The 20,931-nt window shown below is 46.9% G+C and overlaps 1 protein-coding gene across 2 annotated transcripts in view; it reads right to left on the bottom strand.

Annotated features, from left to right (window-relative positions):
* ZFP64 (ZFP64 zinc finger protein) overlaps positions 1–20,335 on the bottom strand; it is a 30,025-nt gene extending 9,690 nt beyond the window's left edge. Inside the window, exons 1-5 of one of the 2 annotated variants that reach the window (XM_030211828.1) lie at positions 20,178–20,335; positions 17,072–17,311; positions 14,262–14,423; positions 12,112–12,174; positions 7,698–7,949 (exon numbers count right to left, since the gene is read on the bottom strand). In XM_030211828.1, the coding sequence (XP_030067688.1) occupies positions 7,698–7,949; positions 12,112–12,174; positions 14,262–14,423; positions 17,072–17,311; positions 20,178–20,223 (763 nt within the window). In that variant the 5' untranslated portion in view covers positions 20,224–20,335. The remainder of the gene's footprint in view (positions 1–7,697; positions 7,950–12,111; positions 12,175–14,261; positions 14,424–17,071; positions 17,312–20,177) is intronic. The other variant, XM_030211829.1, reaches the window with a different exon arrangement.
* Between the last annotated feature and the right edge of the window lie 596 nt (positions 20,336–20,931).

Below are 20,931 nucleotides of genomic sequence, written 5' to 3'. Positions count from 1 at the left end.
GTGGGAAAATGTGGGGTAGAAATGTACTATAAATAAACAAACAAACAAACAAACAAACTTGTTTCAATCATGATTAAGTGGCCAAAAAGTGCCCTAAATGACCACTGGAGGGATTAAGGCATAACCCTCCTTACTCCCCCAGTGGTCACTGAACCCCTCCCGCCCCCCTAAAATATGAGTGACAAAACATACCAGCCTCTATGACAGCTTCAGATGTTATAGCCATTCCTATTACAGCAGCAAGCAGGCCCTAGAAGTAGCCTAGTGGTCAGTAGAGAAGGGGACCCAGGCCCATATCCCACTCTAACTATTATACTTGTGGAGGAATGTGTGAACCCTCCAAAAAACATTAAATACCTATTGCACCTACATATAGGTGACACCTGCAGGCATGAGGGCTATTGTAGTGGTGTACAGTTAGGTACAGTAGGTTTTTGATGGGTTTTGGAGGGCTCATCATTCAATATAACTACTACTACTTATCATTTCTATAGCACTACTAGATGTACGCAGCGCTGTACACTTGAACATGAAGAGACAGTCCCTGCTCCACAGAGCTTACAGGACAAACAAGAGATAAGGGAATATTAAGGTGAGGATGATAAAATAAGGGTTCTGAACAAGTGAATAAGGGTTAGGAGTTAAAAGCTGCATCAAAAAGGTGGGCTTTTAGCTTAGATTTGAAGACGGCCAGAGATGGAGCTTGACGTACCGGCTCAGGAAGTCTATTCCAGGATTATGGGGCAGCAAGATAAAAGGAACGGAGTCTGGAGTCAGCAGAGGGTAATGGTGAGATGTGTACCTACTACTACTACTTAACATTTCTAAAGCGCTACTAGAGTTACGCAGCACTGTACAGTTTAACACAGAAGGACAGTCCCTGCTCAAGGAGCTTACAATCTACAGGGGACCTTTTATGTGAAGTCCACTGCATTGTTCCCTAGGGTGCCTCACTGCTCTGCTGGGATGTCTGTGTGGCCAGTCTACTAAGAATGCTGGCCACCCATACATCTCAATGGATTGTTTTTGTGCATTTTTCCCATGGATTTTTTTTTTCCAAAAATAGTCCTAAAAGATAAGATGCACTGAGCACAAAAATATCTAGCAAAGTTGGATGCTTTGCTGCTCTCATTCAGCAGATTGCTAAAACCTGTCGTTTCTTTCTCTATAACATCAGCAAAATCCGTCCCTTCATCTCTGAGCCCTCTACCAGAACCCTCATCCACACTCTTATCACCTCTCGTCTTGATTATTGTAACCTGCTTCTCACTGGCCTCCCCCTTATCCATCTCTCTCCTCTTCATTCAGTCCAAAACTCTGCTGCGCGACTCATTTTCCGCCAAAGTCGCTATGCTCACATTAGCCCTCTCCTTAAGTCACTTCACTGGCTCCCTATCCGTTTCCGCATTCAGTTCAAACTTCTCTTACTGACCTGTATGTGCATTCACTCTGCCGCTCCCCAGTACCTCTCCACTCTTGTCTCTCCCTACGCCCCCTCTCGAGTACTCCATTCTGTAGATAAATCTCTCTTGTCTGTCCCCTTCTCCTCTACTGCTAATTCCAGACTCTGTTCCTTTTATCTTGCTGCACCTCACGCCTGGAATAGACTACCCGAGCCTGTACGTCTAGCCCCGTCTTTGGCCGTTTTCAAGTCCAAACTTAAAGCCCACCTCTTTACCACTGCTTTTGGCTCCTAACCACTACTCACTTGCTCTGTCCTTTTATCCTCACCTCTTTATTCCCTTACCCTTTTGTTCTGTCTGTTTGCCTGTCTTATCTAGATTGTAAGCTCTCTGAGCAGGGACTGTCTTTTTGTGTAAGGTGTACAGCGTTGCGTATGCCTTGTAGCACTATATAAATGATAAGCAGTAGTAAGTACTAGTAAAATGGCCATGTTCATTACTGGATTGAAAATGTCCCTCTATGTAGAATTACCCCCATAATGTATGGTTGGAAAATTCTGTATTTTCCTGCAGCAAAAAGGAGGGCACTTTTTTTTTTTTGTTACATTTGTACCCTGCGCTTTCCCACTCATGGCAGGCTCAATGCGGCTTACATGGGGCAATGGAGGGTTAAGTGACTTGCCCAGAGTCACAAGGAGCTGCCTGTGCCTGAAGTGGGAATTGAACTCAGTTCCCCAGGACAAAAGTCCACCACCCTAACCACTAGGCCACTCCTCCACTGTTGCTACTATTTGAGATTCTACATGGAATGTTGCTATTCCACTAGCAACATTCCATGTAGAAGTCGGCCCTTGCAGATCACCAATGTGGCCGCGCAGGCTTCTGCTTCTGTGAGTCTGACGTCCTGCACGTATGTGCAGGACGTCAGACTCACAGAAACAGAAGCCTGCGCAGCCTTCTACATGGAATGCTGCTAGTGGAATAGCAACATTCCATGTAGAATCTCCAATAGAAGCAACAGAATCTCAATAGTAGCAACATTCCATGTAGAATCTCCAATAGTATCTATTTTATTTTTGTTACGTTTGTACCCTGCGCTTTCCCACTCATGGCAGGCTCAATGCGGCTTACATGGGGCAATGGAGGGTTATGTGACTTGCCCAGAGTCACAAGGAGCTGCCTGTGCCTGAAGTGGGAATCCAACTCAGTTCCCCAGGACCAGAGTCCACCACCCCTAACCACTAGGCCACTCCTCCACTCCAATTTGCTTTTTCTGTATTTGCATTTCTTTTATCCTTTTGAGTATTTAAAGTGTCCTTTCCTACGTTATTAATTAGTTTTACAGCTTCTGCTTATTCTTCAGTAATTTAATTTATTGGTGTACATGTGTGTATCCACGTAATACTTGGCCTTCAAGATTTTAATTGTGTTCCAACCTTCTGGATTTTTGGAGGACACAGGAAGAGGACAATATTATTATAGGGCAAACACAAGCTGCAAGCTTTGCTGGAAAGTTTGTATGATGGCAGGTATACTTTTTTCATAATTTTTTTTTGCTGACAAGCATTTGGAACTGTTACTGCATTACGATTGACCTTTGAAGGGAAAGATGGATTGTGGCAGCTTAGGAAGCAAAATTCTAGTTATCACCTTGATGTGCCCTAAAACAAGAGATTAATAAGGACTTGGGTGGAGAGGGCGGGGGTTGAGGGAGAAAGCTACAGCATCTTGTTTTTTAACCTTTAAGATATGTGCATCCTTGGTTCACGCATCTTGGGCATGCAGGTCTGTGTGATGCTCAATAAAAAAATAATATTTGCCCGCCGTGATGATAGTCAGGCTTTTCGTGCAGATTTGACACTATTTATGTAAAGGGATTCATCTTCATTTGGGGGAAAAAAAAAAGACACAGATGTGGTGGAAGAGGTTCCCGGCGATGGGTCTGGAGCCGCTTGTGTATCTTCAAAAATCAAACATACAAAACGCGAGTGACCGTACTGACCCGCAAATGCGCAGTACAGACTTCCCTCTCTGTCCCGCCCCTGCGTCAATACGTGATGACGAGGGCGGGACATAGAGGGAAACTGTGCGAAGGGGAGGGAGGGAACCACTCCCCCCCCGAGGTCGCCGCTACCGCTCCCCCCACCCGGAGTCGCCGCCGCCGCCCCCCCCTCTTCCCTATTGAACTTACATCACCGAAAACGCAGCAGGGCAGATCAGCTGAGCTCCCGTCGGCCTTCCTTCCCTGCCTGTGTCCCGCCCTCGCCGACGTTACGTCACACGAGGGCGGGACACAAGCAGAGAAGGAAGGCCGACGGCAGCTCAGCTGATCTGCCCTGCTGCGTTTTCGGTGATGTAAGTTCAACAGCGAAGAGAGGGCTTGGGCCGGGTGGAGGGGGGCGGCGGCGACTCCGGGGGGGGGGGGGGGGGACCGGGTAGCGGCGACCTTTGGGGGGGGGGGGGGGGAGGGCAGGAGAAATACTGGACATGGGAGGTATCAGAAGGAGGGGGGCCTTGGAGCTGGGAGGGAGGGATGGACGGAGAGGGGCCTTGGAGCTGGGATGGAATGGGGCCTTGGAACTGGGAGGGCAGGCAGGGGCCTTGGAGCTGGGAGGGGGGCCCTTGGAGCTTGGATGGGGGGAAAAAACGGAGGGGGGCCTTTGGAGCTGGGAGGGAATGGGGCCTTGGAACTGGGAGGGAGGGCAGGGGGCCTTGCAGCTGCGAGGTGGGGGGGGGGAGGAGGCCCTGCAGTGGCGGGTGGGAGGGGGCCCTGGAAAACCCCCATACCAATACTCGCCCGTTTTAACGGGCTTAATGGCTAGTTAATAATAAAAACAAACAGTACAAAAGCTGAACATTAAGAAAATTCAGAGGATCTACCACTCTTGGACAGAGATTTTGAAGCAGTTTTCTTTTCTGATGGGCCTGGGGGGTTCTTATAGCTTTTGAGCCTGAGACTGGTTTGTTTTGCCTTATTATTATTATTGCATTTGTACCCCACATTTTCCCACCTATTTGCAGGCTCAATGTGGCTTACACAGTACCGTCAAAGGCGTTTGCCCAGTCGGTTTATAACAGATACAAGGTTGTATAGTGCTCGTATGAGTTATAAGTGGAGTGTCGGAAGGGATGAAGATTGCGTGTTGTCTAGTACGATTACAGTCATGCTGTGTTGCTGGGTGAAGAGGTTTACGTGGGGTCGTTAGGGTAGGCTGTTTTGAAGAGGTTGGTTTTTAGTGATTTCCTGAAGTTCAGGTGGTCATGGATTGTTTTCACAGCTTATGGGAGGCCATTCCATAGTTTTGCGCTTATGTAGGAGAAGCCGGATGCATAAGTTGTTTTGTATTTCAGTCCTTTGCAATTTGGGTAGTGTAGGTTTAGGTAGGATCTTGACGATTTGACTTTGTTTCTTATTGGCAGATCTATAAGGTCTGCCATGTATCCTGGGACTACCCCGTAGATGATTTTGTGGACTAAGGTGCAGATTTTGAAGGTGATCCGTTCTTTGATTGGGAGCCAGTGCAACTTTTCTCGAAGGGGTTTGGCACTTTCGAAGTGTGTTCTGTTGAATATCAGCCTAGCTGCTGTATTTTGGGCGGTCTGGAGTTTTTTTGAGTTGTTCTTTGCAACCTGCGTAAATTCCGTTGCAATAATCTGCATGGCTTAGGACCATTGATTGTATTAGATATCGAAAGATTGCTCTTGGGAAGAAAGGTTTTAATTGTTTGAGCTTCCACATTGAATAGAACATTTTCTTTGTTACTGAGTTTACTTGGCTCTCAAGAGTATGAGAAGTGGAGTTCTTTTTTAATGACCTATGATTATTGTAAGCTTCTGACTTATTTCAGTTGTGTGCTGTGTGTTTGGAGCTCTGTGTTCTGAGGTCTTTTTTTCTCCACCTATTCTAGTGTTTGAGGTTAACCCAGGGCCGTGCCTAGGGTCTCCGGTGCCCCCCTGCAGTTGGCTCCGCCGGCGCCCCCCCCCCCGAAAACTCTTCTCCACTTTGAACCCGGGACTGGTTAACCCAGGGCCGTGCCGACACGGTAAGCGAGGTAAGCATGGCAGGAGGGCGCCATCCTCTGGGGGCGCCCCGCCGCACCATGCTTACCTCGCCCTCTTCTCCCCAGATCCTTGTCCTTTTTTTTTGTTTAAATTTACCTCTCCGGCGCGTGGCAGCGTAGCGTTAGTGAGGAGGCGGCGCTCCCCCGCCCCGACGTGTCAGTCTCTTCCCTTCGCTCGGTTCCGCCTTCTTCTGACGTCAGAAATGACGTCAGAAGAAGGCGGGACACTGAGCGAAGGGAAGAAGACACGTCGGGGCGGGGAAGCGCCGCCTCCTCACTAACGCTACGCTGCCACGCGCCGGAAAGGTAAATTTAAACAAAAAAAAAAAGGACAAAGTGGAGAAGAGTAGATTTGATGTAGTACTTTGATTTTTTTAAATTTTTTGTTCTGCTCATCTACACGCACCCAACACGAGTCAAGATGGAGTTACCGCACAACTACCACGTGGCTCTTGCTGTAATTTCATTTTTGGCGCACACCCGATATGCGTAGGTCATTACTGCCCGGTTACCGCGCAAGTCTTTACTGCTAGGTCAATGGCCCAAAATGGAAGCGTGGCAATTTTGATTTTGCTGGATATTCATTTTCGGCAAAAAAAAAGGCCTTTTTTTTACAGGCGCGCAAAAAAATGGATCGGCGCACGCCCAAAACCCTCACCTACACTACCGCAAGCCATTTTTCAGCCCGCCTTTGTAAAAGGACCCCCCTATTCTGTGACTGCTGCTTACTGTCTATCAGGTAATCTCATTCTGCATGTCAGACACTTTGTAAGGGTGGCTGAAACCACAAGTACCGGCCAACCAATATGCAGCGAATATGAAGGTATGAAGGAAAAGACAGAGCAAAGTCTGGATAGTAGACGCACAGAAGTAAGCCAGAACTGCTCAAATTGTACCTATTCAGGGTATGCCACTTCTAAGTACATTTCTTTTTAACACAGTACACTTTCTGCAGCCACAGAAATGAATATTTTGACGGTGTGCACAAGATGCAGACATGCCCAGACTCGGGCTCCAGTATCTCCAGACAGGCTGGTCCAGTCCAGTTTTACCACACTGCATATATAGGGTTGTGATGCTGTATTGTTTTGCATGCAACAGGGGTAACACCGGGACTGGATCAGCCTAACCTGTGGAAAAACAAAAACAGAGGGGGGGCATTTTCGATATGACGTCTAAGTCCGACTTTAGACGTTTTGCAAAAAAACGTCCAAAATCTAAATAGGAAAGAAGGTCATTAAAAAAAAAAAGTCTTTTTTTTTTTGTTTTCAAAAATACTGTGAGCGTTTTGGTTTTTTTGGACGTTTTGTGATTTGGATGTTTTTTTTTTTTTTTTGGTCCATTTAAAAAAAAAAATAAAAAATGTCCAAGTGCAAAACGAACAAAATCAAGCCATTGGGATGTAGGAGGAGCCAGCATTTTTAGTAGACTGGTTCCCCAGACATCCCAGGAAAGCAATAGGGCACCCTAGGGGGCACTGCAGTGGACTTCATAAACTACTCCCAGGTACACATCTGACCATTGCGCCCTTACCTTGTGTGCTGAGCCCCCCCCCCCCCCCCAAAAAAAAAAAACCCACTACCCCCAACTGTACACCACTACCATAGCCCTTACAGGTGAAGGGGGTACCTATATGTGGGTACAGTGGGTTTCTGGTGAGTTTTGGAGGGCTCACAATTTCCTCCACAAGTGTAACAGGTAGGGGGAGGTAGGAGCCTGGGCCCACCAGTCTGCAGTGCACTGTACCCAGCACTAGACTACTCCAGGGACCTGCATGCTGTTCTAATGGACCTGAGTATAACATCTGAGGCTGGCATAGAGGTTCGTAAGTAATGTTTTTCATCACATTTCTAGAGGGTGGGAGGGGGTTAGTGACCACTGGTGGAATTAGGGGAGGTCATTCCTGATTCCCTCCAGTGGTCATCTGGTTATGTAGGACACCTTTTTGTGCCTTATTCGTAATCCAACGCGCAAGTTCCGCCCTGAACACGCCCCTGGCACTCCTGCTTGAGATTTGGATGCACTTCTGGCGCACTTCAGAGAAAAACGTCCAAATGCAGACTTATGCCGCTTTTTGGACGTTTTTCTCTTTTGAAAATGAGCCCGAGAGTCAACTTGGCAACTCTAGTAAAAAAAAATATACCATTCTCTTTAACATCCAGATTGTTTTTGTTTAATTGAGCACTGTGAAAGTATAGTGGCGTATTTCAAGTCTGAAGTTTTTGGCACTTACCGGTGTGGGAGCGCAAGTGTACCGTCAGCTGGCTGGAGTTGCGGCTGGCGTAGGGACAGATCTGGCACTTGAAGGGCCTTTCGTCGGAATGGATACGCTGGTGCTTGTTCAGACTGCTGCTGTCCGCTGCTGCGTACTCACAGTCCTTGCACTTGTATGGCTTCTCCCCCGTGTGAGAACGCATGTGCATCTTCAGCTTGTCTTTCCGGCTGAAACGCTTGCTGCAGATCTCACACTTGTGCGGCTTATCTCCTGCAGGAAAAACAGAAAAATCTTGGAGCTGCGATGCTGATTAGAGCCTGACTGAAACCAGGATCTTTAGTTTCTGATGAAACCAAATCTGCGACCGAAATTGGACACTTGGTTTCAGCAGAAACCAAAGCTGGAAACAAAACTGCCGCCCACACCCGGACCTGGAGGCGGCTCTCCCCTCCTGTGCCGGTTCCGTTCTTAAGATGGCTGCCGGGACCTCCTATGGCAGTCTTGTGAGACTGCTGCTGAAAGTCCCTGCAGCTATTTTCTGAGCTGGAAAGGCAAAGGAACAGGAGTGATTGGGGACGCTTCTGGCCAACTACCCACCAAAAAAAAAGTAGGCCTACGAGGGGGCTGCTGCATAGGCGGTCGGTGGCCCAACTGTTTGGGGAGGCTAAAGGGGGCGGGGTTAGGGGAGGAGCCAGGGGTGGAGCTTATATACATAATTGTCTGATAACACAGAGAAAAAATAAATAAATAAAAATAAAATAATCACAATTAATACCTTTTATTAAATTTAGATATTAGATATGTATCATATGTCAAAGAATAAAGTGGTTGCTCAAAGCATATTCTAAGCACAAGCGCTCAACTACAAAACACTATGCACAACTTTGTGCAAAAACACACTCAGAACCTTACTGTACCATAAATATTACACTGGGCAGAACCTAATACACCAATATACCACCCATACGGAAAATGCAGACCGTCAACAATATGAAACAAGGGATCATATCATCACAATTCTCATGTAGAGCCACAAAACACCCTAATTCATGTTTAATGCGGGATAAAATGCCATAAATAAGTAAATAAATATAAACTTTTAATGTTGAACACCTAATTCTCAAAGTGGACATATTCCAAACACTATAATGAAAATAAAATGATCTTTTCTACTTTTTTGTCTGGTGAGTTTTTCTGATCATGCTGGCCCAGTATGATTCTGCTGCTATCTGTCCTCAGTGCAGGTCAGGAAGTCATCCTCCTTAAATATCTCCCTGGCAACACAGGACACCTCCATCCACCCCCCCCCCCCCCCCCCCCGCTCTCCCAGCAGTAAGGTAAACAAACCATAAACCAATTTCTACAACTGGACAAGGCTAGAGGGCTTTCACTGCAGCTCCTGCTGTGAGGATGGAGGTAAATCAACAATTTAAACCCCTCAGAGCACAGCAGGGGAGGCTTAGCCTGTCCAAGCCTCTTATACCGGGCGCCTATGGGCTGCTGCCAGGGGTAGTGCTCAGGAGGGGGCCCAGGACAGGGGAGCTGCCGCTGATGGGCTAGTCTTCTACTTGGGGGAGAGCTGAGAGTTATTGTGGGGGGAGGGGGGAGTTTTGGTTTCAGCCAAAAATGCACTGGTATTTTCGGTCACAAAGTGAACCCAAATCCAAATCCAAAATTCAGTTACACTTTAATACCTTCAAGTCCAGGTATGCACAGTTCCCTCAGTACTTTACAAAAGGTTCTGCCAAAAGTGGAAACTTCTGTACAATATGTACGGCAGGTGCGTCAACTTAAAAAAAATAAGAGCGCCATCACCTTCCATGTATAAGTGGCAACATCTATAAATGTGTAGCGCAACTCTATGAAGTACATGCTAAGGGTATAATTCTATAAAGTGGCGCCACAAAGAGGCACATTTAGCGTCAATTCTGTAACAGCGGCAGTGGCGTATCAAGGGCGGGGCCGGTGGTCTGCCCCGGGTGCACTCTGCAAGGGGGTGCAGGGAGCAGCCGTGTGGCTGTCGGCTCCCTGCACAGATGTTACTTCCTGTTCTGGGGCAGGGAACCGGCGAAGCCATCAGCTGTGTGACTGCTCCCTGCACCAGGGTCATAGCCAGACCTTGACGGGGGGGGGGGGGGGGGGGGGGGGCATAGCATAAGGTGGGGGAGCACATTTTCGCCCGCCTCCCCGCTGACGCCCTCCTACCTTGGCTGGCAGGGGTCCCCATCCCCCACCAGCTAAAGCGTTTGTCCCGCGCTGGTCTCACATCACCTGGCGCCACATCCTGTTTTAAGAGCCGCGCATGCTCATTTTAATAAAACTGAGTGCAAGGAGCCAACTTTGGGGGGGGGGGGGGCGGCGGTCAGGCCCCCCCGTAGCTACACCACTGCCCTGCATCCCTAGGAGGTAAGAGTGATATGCTGGGGGTATGCGCAGCGGCGATCCGCCCCGGGTGGCAGCTAACCTAGGAACACCACTGAACAGCAGTGAGGCCACGTAACCTGTTACAGAATACAAGCTCAAAGCTACTTTGTTGTGCCAAAACAAAGAACAAACCATTTAAGGCTAACGTAAGTTGCTGCACCTCGTTGCACCATGCAGTTTACAAAACTAACAGTATTCTCTAAGCTGCACATGTCGCAAAGTGACAGGCCCACCCGCATAACTAATGTGCCTAACTTATAGAATATTACAAGTTAAGTTCGTATCTCTAGCGCTTAGGTGCATAAACTCACATTAGCTCTATGGTTCATAGTATTAGAGCCTGACTGAACCCAGGATCTTCAGTTTCCTCAAACCGAATCTGCGACCAAAACTGGACCCTCAGTTTCTGAAGAAAACAAAACTGAAAACGAAACTGCTCCCCCCCTACTTCTGACCACAAAAGCCCCCCCACCAAGCTCACTCCCTCAGCAGCTGTCCCTCTCACTCGCTGCCCTTCCCGTGATCACTTTCCACCCCCCCATCCCATCCGACCACCCATAGGTCCCTCCTAGGCTGCCCATGCTGGTTCCAATCACAAAAATGGCTGCCAGGACCTCCTGTGGCAATCTTGACAGCCACTGTGACCGAGCAGTGGCACGGATCAGAAACGAGTGGGGTTCATTTCTGCCACCAAAGAGGCCCTAGACTACCAGAGCTTCCTAAGATAGGCCTGGGAAGGGCCTACGGGTGGTCAGGTGGGATGGGGGGAGAGAGTTTTGGTTTCAGTCAAAAATGCACAGGCATTTTTGGCTGAAACCTGAACCCAGATTTTGGTCCAGTTTCAGTGCCGAACCCAAAACCAAAATTCAGTCGGCCTGTAGGTATAAGTGCTCATGGCTAACTTATAGGTTTCTATTTTCACTGCTACGTTAACATTCTATAAAGGAACATAAGTGCCTAATTTCCTTTATAGAATGTTAATGTAGTAGCAAAATTACAAACAGGGCCGCCGAGAGACTGGGCCGGGCGCGGGACAAGCCCACCCCCGCCCGCGAGGTTGTCGTTGTCGTCGCCCCCCCCGGGCCGCTGCAGTCCCTGCCCGCCCCCCTCCGCCCGCCACTGGGCCGGGCCCTCTGCATTGAAATTATCACAGCGCCTCACCTGTCACCTCACTCCGTGACTGAAAGCGCAGCACCGGCAGATCGGATTCGCTTCCCTTCGGGCCTTCCCTCCCTGTGTCCCGCCCTCGCAGAAGTTACATCAGATGAGGGCGGGACATGAATCCAATCTGCCGCTGCTGCGCTTTCAGTCATGGAGGTGACAGGTGAGGCGCTGTGATGATTTCAATGCAGGGGGCCCGGCCCGGTGGCAGATGGAGGGGGGCGGGTGGGGACAGAGGCACGGTGACCTCGGGGGCGGGGCCGAGGGAGGGTGGGTGAGATCGGGGACTGCGGCGCTGGGCCCTCCTTGGAGGCCCGGGCCAGGGGAATTTTGTCCCCCCCTGCCCCCCCTCTCGGCGGCCCTGATTACAAACCTATAAATTACCTACAGAAGTCACTATAGAATTGCCCCCAAAGTGGCCTAATTTTACAAACTTACAAGTTGTGCCAATTACTGAGGAAGTCACTTTCTTATTTTTTAATTCTGAAGCAAAATTTAGAAATGAGGGATTAAGGAAAATTACTCCCTTAATCCTTTGCTTAAAGCCCTGGCTGAAACAAACACTTGTCAGAAAACTATATGTGATTCCGAGCTGGTGGAAAAGCTGACAGGGAAAGTGTGTGGAATTTCTCATTATAAAACAGAAAACATACATTCAAATTTTTGGTCTACCCTAACCATTGACTATGCATGAGAGAGAGTGCATGCACTCCGTCATTATATGCAAATCTCTTTCATGCATTGTCAATGTGAACATCCTGAAAACCAGACTGGCTGGGTGTATCCTGATGACTGCTTTAAGAGAATGGAATATTTCACGTTTGCATTTGGCATGAGAACTCCTCACCTGTATGAGTTTTCAGATGCCGCTCCATGTCCTTCATACCATATGCCGTTTTGAATTGGCAACCTGCAAGAAAAATCAAAGCAGAAATTAGGAGAGTGAAAACCCATTGGCAGGAATCCAGTGACCAGGTAAATTACTCTTCCAATACTTACAAGAGAAGTGACTCAATACCTATCTCATTGCCCAGTTGGCTTCTGATAGAACACAGGTCCCATTTGGTAGAGAAAGAAGTTACATTGCTATAATCTATTCAATAATAACTTTAGGCCTCTCTCTGCTAAGAGGAAATTTGGGTTCTATGAAAGACTTCCGGATGCTTCAGTTTTACCAATGTTCTACATCCCATAAAATGGAAGATTCTGCATTGGCTTTGGGATGGATAATGTTGTATCTAGGGCACGAGGCAGAAATATCACCTTTTAACATAAAATCTAAAGCAGACCTCCTAAGGATAGACTTGGAATGTGAACTGTGAATCTTAGTTCAAGGTAACGTGAAATTATAGGCTGTAGAAGATGCGTAGACAACATGCATCCTGTTGCAAAGAAAAGATTGTCCCAACAGGTCATGTGTCTCTTCTTTTTCCTGTGGGAAAAATACTTGGAGGGGGTAGGAGCAGCCTCTCACCAATGGTCGGTGGTCTTCATCATAAAGCGTATGGTGACAGACTTAAAGATCTCAATATGTATTCTTTGGAAGAAAGACAGGAGAGAGGAGATATAATAGAGACATTGAAATACCTATGCGGCATAGATGCACAGAAGGCGAGTCCCTTTCAACTGAAAGGAAGCTCTGGAACGAGGGGGCATAGGATGAAGGTGACAGGGGATAGACTCAGAAATAACTTTAGGAAATACTTCACTGAAAGGGTGGTGAATTTGTGGAATGGCTCCTGGTGTAAGTGGTGGAAATGAAAACAGTTTCTGAATCCAAGAGGGCTTGCGACAAGTACATAGGATCTCTAAGGAAATGATGTCATACGATCCCATTTATCTACTGCATATTTACGGTTGGATCACGGTTTTGTTACGAGTCTATACACCTTCTTGTAGACATATTTAGGATACAATGCTGGTAACATACTAAAAATGAAGTTTAATTGTGTGGCAATTATCATTTTGATAGATTCAACCCTTTCCCACCTTGTTCTCATCACCGAGTAACTTGAGAAATCAAGTAGTACTACATATACCCCCCTCCCCTCATCGATTTGGCAGGGGTCGCATGGAGTCTGCGGGAAAGCAAGACTGAAACTTAGTCCTGGCATGTAAACTAAGCCTTTTCATTTCTACATGTTAAAATTACAGTACTTCAGAAACATGCAAGCAGCTGACTTACGGAACAGTGATCACAACACTTGGAAAGACAAATTGAGAGTTAACATGGTTTATCAATGAGCTCTTCAACTTGAGGTTCAGACATAAACTATGGATCATCAGGGTCCTTAACATGACTCCTTTACATGAAAGAATTGGTAAAACAGTATAAAATAGGCTAACTACTACTACTACTACTACTACTTATCATTTCTGTAGCGCTACAAGGCATATGCAGCGCTGTACACCATACACAAAAGACAGTCCCTGCTCAAAGAGCTTACAATCTAGATAAGACAGGTAAACAGACAGAACAATTGAGGGTAAGGGAATAAAGAGGTGAGGATAAGGGACAGGGCAAGTGAGTTAGGAGTCAAAAGCAGTGGTAAAGAGGTGGGTTTTGAGTTTGGACTTGAAAACGGCTAAAGACGGGGCTAGACGTACAGGCTCGGGAAGTCTATTCCAGGCGTGAGGTGCAGCGAGATAAAAGGAACGGAGTCTGGAATTAGCAGTAGAGAAGGGGACAGATAAGAGAGATTTATCTACAGAACGGAGTACTTGAAGGGGGACATAGGGAGAGACAAGAGTGGAGAGGTACTGGGGAGCGGCAGAGTGAATGCACTTATAGGTCAATAGGAGAAGTTTGAATTGACTTAACACTTATGTAACATTTTAATCTGGCTCCTCTGAGAAGCAGATCCCAAAACAACAATCATGAGGTGTGAACAATCCACAGAATAATCTTTTGTTGTGCACTGTGCACCAGTAGTACAAACGGCATTTAGCTCAGCTAAAGATTTGGATCAGGCCCCATGGTTACAGCTAATTCCTTACCTGGGAAGCAGCAGTCAAGTTTCTTTTGCACTAGTAGGGCTGTAGATTTTCTGGCGCGAGATTTTGATGGCATGGACACCACAGTCGCTGTCTGAGGCTCACTATTGTCACTGGGTAGATAAGTTTGATAACCATGCTCGAAAACAAAATCTGGAGCAGAGACTAAGAAACATGCAAGTTAAACTCGACAGTGTTCCGAAATATTTCAAAATACAGACTTTTCCCTTTACCTACCCGGGCTGTATACAAGCGGAAACCATTCTTTCACATTAGAAAACTACTGCAACCAATTTTTAAATACAGGAAAAAAACTATACAGTAGTGTTTCTCAAGCGGGTCCCGGAGGACTCCCTAGCCAGTTTGGTTTTCAGAATATTCACGATTAATACATATGACAGACATCTGCATGCAAATCTGTCTCATGCATATTCATTGTGGCTATCCTGTGAACCAGACTGGCTAGGTGTTACCCCAGCAGTGGCTTTTATTTTGGGGGGGAAACGTTACTCAGTAGCACAATCTATCTTATTTTAGCAACATAAGTGAGATAGCAGATGACAGCAGAAAAAATTCCAATTAGCCTATCTATTTTTTCATTTTCCTCCATTGCACTCTTATCGTCATAGGCAGATGAGCATACAGGATTCCCTATTCATACCCAGCATCCTTCAGAAGCTTAGCCGAAATTGGGTGGCGCAGCAGGTGGGGGGAAGAGGGGTTGGTGGTTGGGAGGCGAGGATAGTGGAGGGCAGACTTATACGGTCTGTGCCAGAGCCGGTGATGGGAGGCGGGACTGGTGGTTGGGAGGCGGGAAGTACTGCTGCACAGACTTGAACGGTCTGTGCCCTGAATAAGGCAGGTACAAATCAAGGTAAGGTATACACATATGTTTGTCTTGTTGGGCAGACTGGATGGACCGTGCAGGTCTTTTTCTGCCGTCATCTACTATGTTACTATGTTCACTTTCCACGTCTAATCATAAAGCTTAAAATCATCTAAAACCTATTACAGTACAGTTTCGATTATTAACCGACTTTCACTAACTCAACCATCCGGCATTTACAACTGACCTCCAGGTGACGTCATTGCATTTATTTCTATTAAAAATCTTTGTTTTAGAACAGTTTTTGAAAATCAGGAACCCTAAGAATTTGTTTATGGATGGTTTGAGGGGTTTATGCAGTGTTTTCTGTATTATCCAACTTTTCAGTTATCCGACAATGGGTCGGTCCCATTTACATCAGATAATCGAGATTGTGGTAAAATACCAGAGCAGCTTTTGCCTGATCATCTGGCCTGCCAGACAGACTCATCTGTACCTTTTTTAAAAACGTTATATTTATTTGCATTTTAACAGTTATTCAACAAAGAAACCCTGACCCTCTCTCCATCCCCCTTCCCCTACCCAAGAAATCCACAAGAATGTAAAAAAAGGAGACAAATCATAATACTCAATTTCATTATCTCAGCCTGCGTGACCCGGCTGCATAATTGCTTTTGTTTCCGTTAAACTACTAAAGTTAAAAGACATATGGGCCAACTTAAATCTAATTTTAAAAGCAGAATGAGAGAAAGACATACAGTTTACCTTTACACATAGATCTAGTACCTTGCACATTATTCTCATGCTTCTGGCTCCAAGTACTTCAAAATTTTCTCTTATGTGGATTTGTTGTTGTTTTTTTTAACAGAACGGAAGTGGCAGGGAGGAGTAGTCCAATAGTTAGAGCAGCAGCTGAGAACCAGGGGAGTCAGGGTTCAAACCAGGGGCGCAGCCAGACTTCGGTGGGAGGGGGGTCCAGAGCCCGAGGTGAGGGGGCACATTTTAGCCCCACCCCTGCCATTGCCGCCGCCACCACCAACTTTGACCCCCCCTCCCGCCACCAACACTCCCCTGCCATCGCCGTCGCCTACCTTTGCTGGCGGGGGATCCCAACCCCCGCCAGCTGAGGTCCTCTTCTTCCTTCGTTCTGTTTCTGTGCAGGACGTCAGACTCAGAAACAGAACGAAAGAAGAAGAGGACCACGTCTGGCGGGGGTTGGGGTCCCCTGCCAGCAAAGGTAGCAGATGGTGATGGCGGGTTGGCGGCGGGAGGGGGGTTGAGAGGGTCATCAGCAGGGGGGTCCAGGGCCAAATCTATGGGGGGCCAGGCCCCCGTGGCCCCAGGCCCCCGTGGCCCCACGTAGCTACGCCCCTGGTTCAAACCCCACTGTCTCTCTTTGTGATCTTTGGAAATCAATCCTCCATTGTCTCAAGTACAAATTTTGGAGCCCTTTAAGTAAGCTGAGGTAAAAAGGGCCCTGTGCTAGCGGCAGTGGACATTTTTTTTGCCATGTGCTGAGGCCCTTTTTACCCTAGCGGGTAAAAAGACTGAAAAAAGAAATGGCCAGGTGGTACGATTGCCCTTACTGCATGGCCATGCGGTGGGGGGGGGGGGGGGGGAGACTTACCGCCACCCATTGAGTTTGTGGTATGGGCTCCCGGGCTAATCCAGCGGTAAACCCCTGCGGAAATACCGAACACTGGGGGGAGGAATACCGCTGGCACCAGCATTGGGCCAGTGGTAGTTCCGGATTGGCGCATGGTAAGTCCACTTTGGGCTTACTGCCGCTTAGTAAAAAGGGCCCTTCAGACTGTAAGCCCTCTGGGTATAAGGAAATACTCAGTTTACCTGAATGTAACTTGCCTTGAACTATTACTAAAAAAAGGTGTGAGCTAAATGCGAATTCCCAGAAGAATTCAGGAGAAGATGTCACTCTGTTGCTTTTTAACAATGTATTTTCTGCTGGATGTATGTTTTGATGAATTACCTGTGATGGTCTGGGTCTCTGAAGTGATTGCTCTGTTTGTGCTTTGAGGCTGTGTAACCTGTACAGCTTCCTCCGACACAAACTGGACAGTGCTGGTAACACCACCAGTGGCACTGGGCAGCTGGCAGCCACCTTGTTTGTGAGTGACAAAGGCATCCAGATGATTAAACTGCTGCTTGCAAAGTCCACAGATGTGAATATCTGGGCTCAGCTCCACAAGAACCGTGGTGCCTCCAGGAACTGCAGAATGAGGGAAGCAGAGAGAAGTAGCAACAACCAAAAAGTCTTACAAGTATTCTTAAACATAACATAAGCCAAAAGTCAGAAAGACACCTGGCATTTAGGTATAGATCCAGGCTATGAGATTCAACCAGATCCTTGGTGCTCACCCTTTCAGTGCCATTCTCCTGATCATCAAAATGCACCACAGCACTCACTAAGCATCATTCCAAAAAGAATTTGCGTCCAGTAAACAAAGGAGAACAGTCATATTCATAAAACACATATTGAAGCCCTCCTTACCCTTTCTCCCAAATTACACTATCATATCCTGTCTACCCTCTTTTATCCTAGTCATATATTATCTAGCTCAACTTATCATACACTACTAAGCCCAACTTTACATTGTTTTACTACTGTTTTATTAAAATTCTATTAACTTTGTTTTTCAAATTACTATGTAAGCCGCATTGAGCCTGCATTATGTGGGAAAGCGTGGGGTACAAATGTAATAATAATGGTATTTTTTAGTTACATTTGTACCCCATGCTTTCCCACTCATGGCAGGCTCAATGCGGTGGGCAATGGAGAGTTAAGTGACTTGCCCAGAGTCACAAGGAGCTGCCTGTGCTGGGAATTGAACTCAGTTCCTCAGGACCAAAGTCCACCATCCTAACCACTAGGCCACTCCTCCACTCAGAACTGTCTTGCATTGCTATTGATTCTAGTTTGTTTGTTTTTCTTTTTCAAATCCCAGAGACACAACTACTTCTTTTTTTTTTTTTTTGAGGTTTCAAGTGCATGTACATTCTCTTTGAAAAGTGTTGCAAATTCACTAGTACCTACAGGTCATGCAACGATATACCACTTTTCAGTGTAACCTTCAAAGAGGTTTACATATTATATACAGGTACTTTCTCTGTCTCTAGTGGGCTCACAATCTCAGGCACTTCATCACAATGCAGATAGTTTGAAAATTCCGTTTACCTCCCTGTAGTAGGGATGTGCAGGAATGTAGGAAATATTTAGTCTGTAAGTGTGCCTTAAATTTAGTGTGCACAAAATTGATTTAACACATTTTATATTATAAACTAGAATTTGTGCACCCACATTAAAACTTAAATTGAAATGATCGCAAAGGCCAAGCAAACCAAAAATGTTTGCTCTGTGCAGATCCTTGCCATATAGTTCCAACTTCTCCTTTTTATTTTAATTTTCAAATATATTTTATTGATTTCTTCAAGTTAGAACAATATAAAAATAACAATAAACAAGCAAGAGAGAAAGGATCATAAAGGCAAAAATAATGCTATAAAGTGAAATATGATAAGTGGACAGCTACATTTTAGCCAAGGGCTTCTTTTATAAAGCCGCGGTGGTGATTCCCGTGCGGCAAATACGACAAAGCTCATAGGGATTGAACGAGCCGTGCCGGGAATCACTACAGTGGCTTTGTAAAATAAACCCTACATTTCTGACCATCATCTGATTTTCATCATACAGGGAAAACTGTCAAGAAGTTATTTTTCATATTTATATATTTACCTATCAGCATGAGTTAAATAAATGATGGGATGGGGAAATTTATAAACCATTTCAATGTGTAATGCGTATTTTATACATGGAAAATGGCCATTACAAAACTCCACGCATAATTTTATAGAGACTGTTTGTAGATGTTGACGGGGGGGCAAAATACTAATTACAAATTACTTCCTTATGCATTATTCTTTTTTTATGTATCCAATACTGTTTATTGTAAGCCACATTGAACTCAAACTTGTTTGGGATAATGTGGGATATAAATGTCATAAATAATAATAACTTGGGCACATGATTGCACTTGCCTCAGAGAAGGTGTAAACTTGTGAAAGAACATTTGTGTGCTACTTGTACTACTGTGGATAGTTTTGGAAGCCTGTTTTATAAAAGCACATATGTTTCCTTTATAGGCATAACATTAGCCCATTTTTGGAAATTTGTATAAGCACACTGTTATATAATTATCCTCCATATTCATATTTGCCAGGCTCAATTCTGGCATTCCATAAATTCTACCAAAGAATGAATCCCCAGATGAACAGAACTGCCAGGAGGAAGATTTCATGCCAGACCAGAATTTCTGACAACCCAGCCCCATTTGTACAAATTCCACAGTACACTGGAATATAAGTTTGAAACCCATAAGCCTATCTCCTTGAACTGGGTCACTTAAAAAAAAAAAACTGCAATTACAACCTTTTGCATTTCTATACCTAGCAAGGTTACGATGTAGTAGCTCCATGTCAGGAGAGAGTAGCTGAGACAGGTCGGGGTTTACTCTATTTCGATGCAGAGACTTGGAATTCTAAGTTAAGTAAGAGGACTTCAAGTGAGTTGTTGTATACTGTAAAGAAAATCTCTTTTCCTCCACCCCCCCCCCCCCCCCCCGAAAAAAGAGGACTTCAAGTGCATGCATGCAATGAGCGAAAAGCCCGGACCGGCTTAGCCCCTGACTGTAATTAAGATGCTAGAGAATAAATCTGGCCGCAAAACCCTGGTTTCCAAAGCATGTCCCCTGAGGTAGTATGCATGAGTAAATGCATTAAAAAAAAAAAAAAAAAAATTAACGGGGAGCCCTATTATCACCTGTCCATGAGCCTCAATGTGGAAAAACCGCCTTCCCCCAACACAAAACAACTAATTTGCTGTACTGCAAGACACCCACTAAAGCGACCCCATGTCTACCCCTGCAGCGCTCGCGCTCTCTCGTTCTCTTCTCTGTGCGAGCGCGAGCCACTCAGGTTCCCGGGCCTCGCGCACTCTGCTTCAACCAGGTTCCGGGGTCTGGGAGCGCGCGCCGCGGCTCGCGGCCTGCTCGGTGTGCAGGCGCGGCTTGTTGCTACACACTTACAGGGAGCGGGGAAGGGCTCGGTCTGGCCGTCGCCGTTCATGGCTGCGGAGGGGGGGGAGTCCTGCTGGCCCCCTCGGGCTCAATCCTTGGGGTGTTGGGAGATGATGAGCGACGCCGTCTCCGCTCGACAGCAGCGCCACTTCCGCTACCTAGAGGGCGGGGGGCGGCAAGGCCCTGCCCCCCCCCTTCTCCAGCTTCGGCCCGGCGGCAGTACAGGTAGATTTAGTCGCTGTCAAGTCACACACGACCGGCTTGCAGGCAGCGTCGTTTTGCTTTTCTCTCCCTCCCACTCATTGCTTCATGGAGGCTCTGGCCCTTCTCTGTCCGCCTGTGAACCGCACAGGTCTTTGACACCCCCCCCCCCCCCCCACGCATTCACCCTGTCCTGCCTCTCCCAGAGGGAATCCCCAACTCGTGCCCCAGTGCTGTGCTACCACCAGCACTTGTTCTCCTGAGTTCTAGGGAGGGGGCAGCCCCCTTCCCCCCTTTCCATTCCCCCCACCACTCTTAGCACTCTCTTTGGCCTGTCATGGAAGGGGGGCACACCCCCACCCCGTGCCCTCAATGCACCCAGCACTCACCCTCTCCTGAGTCAGGGGAGTGGGAGATAGGGAGCTGAACCCCGAACCCCCCCAGCAATTGCCTTCTCTTGAGTTCTGGGGAGGAAATTGAATACAGAGTAGAGAATGGGACGGGGACCCGCAGTAACCACGGGAATGGTGACGGGGAGTCGGGGACAGAGCCCACG

Source organism: Microcaecilia unicolor, chromosome 8 (genome assembly GCF_901765095.1).
Source record: "Microcaecilia unicolor chromosome 8, aMicUni1.1, whole genome shotgun sequence".
Classification (NCBI taxonomy): domain Eukaryota; kingdom Metazoa; phylum Chordata; class Amphibia; order Gymnophiona; family Siphonopidae; genus Microcaecilia; species Microcaecilia unicolor.
Note: the sequence above shows the minus strand (reverse complement) of the source record. Positions and strands in the feature narration are given on the sequence as shown.